At 34.1% G+C, this 2,806-nt stretch overlaps 1 protein-coding gene across 1 annotated transcript; it reads right to left on the bottom strand.

The window, feature by feature from the left end:
- Positions 1 to 1,110: 1,110 nt before the first annotated feature.
- LOC108345440 (coatomer subunit beta'-2-like) lies at positions 1,111 to 2,352 on the bottom strand. Its single transcript, XM_052867865.1, has 5 exons — positions 2,315 to 2,352; positions 1,933 to 2,210; positions 1,662 to 1,810; positions 1,218 to 1,286; positions 1,111 to 1,153 (listed from the first exon to the last, which is right to left on the bottom strand). The coding sequence occupies exons 1-5, from the start codon at positions 2,346 to 2,348 to the stop codon at positions 1,111 to 1,113; spliced, it is 573 nt and encodes a 190-aa protein (XP_052723825.1). The 5' UTR covers positions 2,349 to 2,352.
- Between the last annotated feature and the right edge of the window lie 454 nt (positions 2,353 to 2,806).

The raw sequence follows: 2,806 nt of genomic DNA, 5'->3' as shown, positions 1-2,806 counted from the left end.
CTCGGAAACAGCCCACAACCGTCGGTAAAAGGTAATTACCGAAGGCTTATCGACGGCCAAAGAGCCCTCGGTAAATTCCTTGTCGCTAACATTTACCGAGGGCTTTCGCCCTTCGGTAATTACCAAGGGCCAAAAGCCTTCGGTAATTACCGAAGGGCAAAAGCCTTCGGTAATTTTCGAAGGGCGAAAAAAAAAACAGGGCGTTGGGCTGCTGCAGAATGTGATGCATATATATCTAAACTAAAGCTCTACAAAGTAAAACAGCAAAAGAACCAAAAATGTAGCTTTTGTATTGAGTTGAGAAAATTATGTCCCACTTTATCTCAAATTTAAGTTTAAAACATATGATACTTCAGGTCAAGCTTACTTGTGACTAAATCAATTATGTAAGCACTCAACCAAACACCCTAAATTTTGCATCTCAACGCCTACCACTACATATTGGTATATAAACAAGTTCTAAACGGGGATGGAATTTAATCTTATATGTTACTCAATCTTTATATAACATGATGTTTCATGATTCATGATTCATGAAACATGAGAAAAATGCCGATGATGAGGTCAATGTAAATGTACCAAAATGTCTAATTTGCTAAATCATGTACAAATGCTACTTTCTGAATTTGGCAAATTTTGCATTATAGCAAAAATAATTAAGAATAGAAAATTTGTAATTAAAAATAGAAAAACCAGGCAACAAAACGAAACAAAATATAAAAAGCATATTAACTCACTTGGGGATAGAGATCACATGTGCCCAACTCCTTAACAGCTAAAGGTAACCTTTCTCCATCAGCAATCTAAGAAGCATAGTACATGCACATGTAACTAAAAATAAAGAGAACTTGACAGTTCATGCTAGCAAATTAATCAGCCAAAATTTTATTATAGAGTTCACACCTCAACATCTGCTCCTACACCTTTTATATTGACAGTCTGAATTTCATTATGCTTAGCCCAAATAATTTTTCCGCTGTTGTCCATGCTAGCCACAGGTACCTCTCGACCAAGTTTGACCATAATGTTCCTTCATTATAGCCAATCACAACTCTGTTTGAACGCACCCAATAATTTTGCTTATGAAAAAATAGTAAAGGCAAGGAAACTTCATAATACAGGCTCAATTTGCCACAGCAATCTCCCACTCACACTGTTCAAGGGCATAAAAAAATTTATTAAGAAATTGCAAAAAAATTATCCACAAAAAAGCTCACCGACGTGAACCCTTCAAGTATCCAATAGCCCAGACTCTTTCAAGGCCATAGTTTAATGTGTTTTCCAGCCTGCAAGCAGATCAAACCATAAAACAAATTTTGAAAATATACTTCCAATAAATATAGCAACAGCTTAAAACCAGACACCTAAATATGTCCTATCAATCTCAATATGTGCTATCTTAATTTTAAATCACATCTAGACATTATAGTCACCAAAATAAACCTTTCCACTCTTTTTATGTGCTTATACAAACAGAATAAACAAAAAGGGCAGACCCATATAAGTTTTATTCTCTAAGGTCAAAAGTCAACCATAAACAAATAATCCAATTTCCAACACAAGTGATGACTATTGAAGAAAAAAATTCTAGAGGAAAGTGACAAATGCAATAAGCATAATATTAAACCTCATAACTCAGTAATCTGTGCATTCCACTTTACCTATAAGTTGTGGAGTGCCATATGCGTATTGTACCATCTTCAGAACCAGTAATGATTATAGGAAGTTCAGGATGGAAGCATACAGCAGATACATTGTGTGTGTGACCATCTAGGGTCTGGACACAACCTTTGGTCTGATAATCCCATACCTGTTTCGTAAGTTTCAACTGTTATTCCTCTTCATATGTTATATGCATATATGTATGTATATAATTGCATAAACAGATAAATCAAAGAAGCAAACAAACAAAAACAAATATTAAAACAAAACCTTGGCAGTGTGATCATCAGAACCAGTGATTAGATATGGTTTGTCACCACCTATAAAATAATCAACACAATTTACTCCTTTCTGATGCGCATCCAATGTAAAATTAGGGTCAGGTGAGCCAAGATTCCAAATCTGAAAAAGAAGAAAACAGTTGTAATCAGTATGTGCTTCAAATACTTTGACCTTATCCATCGTGTTATAATTATATACACGAATAAACATATCATCAGCTCCGGCAACAACCCATTGTCTGCGTGCAATAAACTTGGCTGATCTAACTGCAAAATCATGTTGCATAAGAGCTCTAGTGGTTTTTAGAAAATGCATCAAGAGCTAGTTATACAAAACAAATGGATTAAATAAAATTCATAACTTCATGTACCTGGTAACTCAGTAACCTCAAAAGATTTGGCCATGGTCTGAAATATAATAAATAAAATTATGTTAATAACAGAAGCAAATGTCCATTGAAATTAACAACAACCCGTTTAAAGCAGCAGTTTTGTGAAGAATTTAAATATAAAACAGGAAACTGAGAAACTAACATCCCTTATTAACAATCTATGAAGATACAAGGAATGTGTCATAAGCTATGATATTATAAACAAACAGCCAAGACCAAGACCCATCATAGAAAAGCAAGACTACAAATCCTAACCCAATACACTAGAAACTGAAAAAATCAAGCTTGCGTGATATGAAGTTTTAAAAGCAAAGGAAATGTCAAACGATGATCATAAAATCTACAGTTATTCAAATTTTATCAATCTATGAAAACGTGCTTAAGTCTCACAGCTCAACAGAAAGCCTTATAAAGGCATCCAAAATATTCAGAAGCACATAATTTTATCTAAATGTATTCCAAACACAGACT

The sequence above is a fragment of the Vigna angularis genome, chromosome 8, assembly GCF_016808095.1.
Source record: "Vigna angularis cultivar LongXiaoDou No.4 chromosome 8, ASM1680809v1, whole genome shotgun sequence".
In the NCBI taxonomy this organism is placed as follows: domain Eukaryota; kingdom Viridiplantae; phylum Streptophyta; class Magnoliopsida; order Fabales; family Fabaceae; genus Vigna; species Vigna angularis.
The sequence above is the reverse complement of the archived record's forward strand: the minus strand, read 5'-3'. Positions and strand labels throughout refer to the sequence as shown.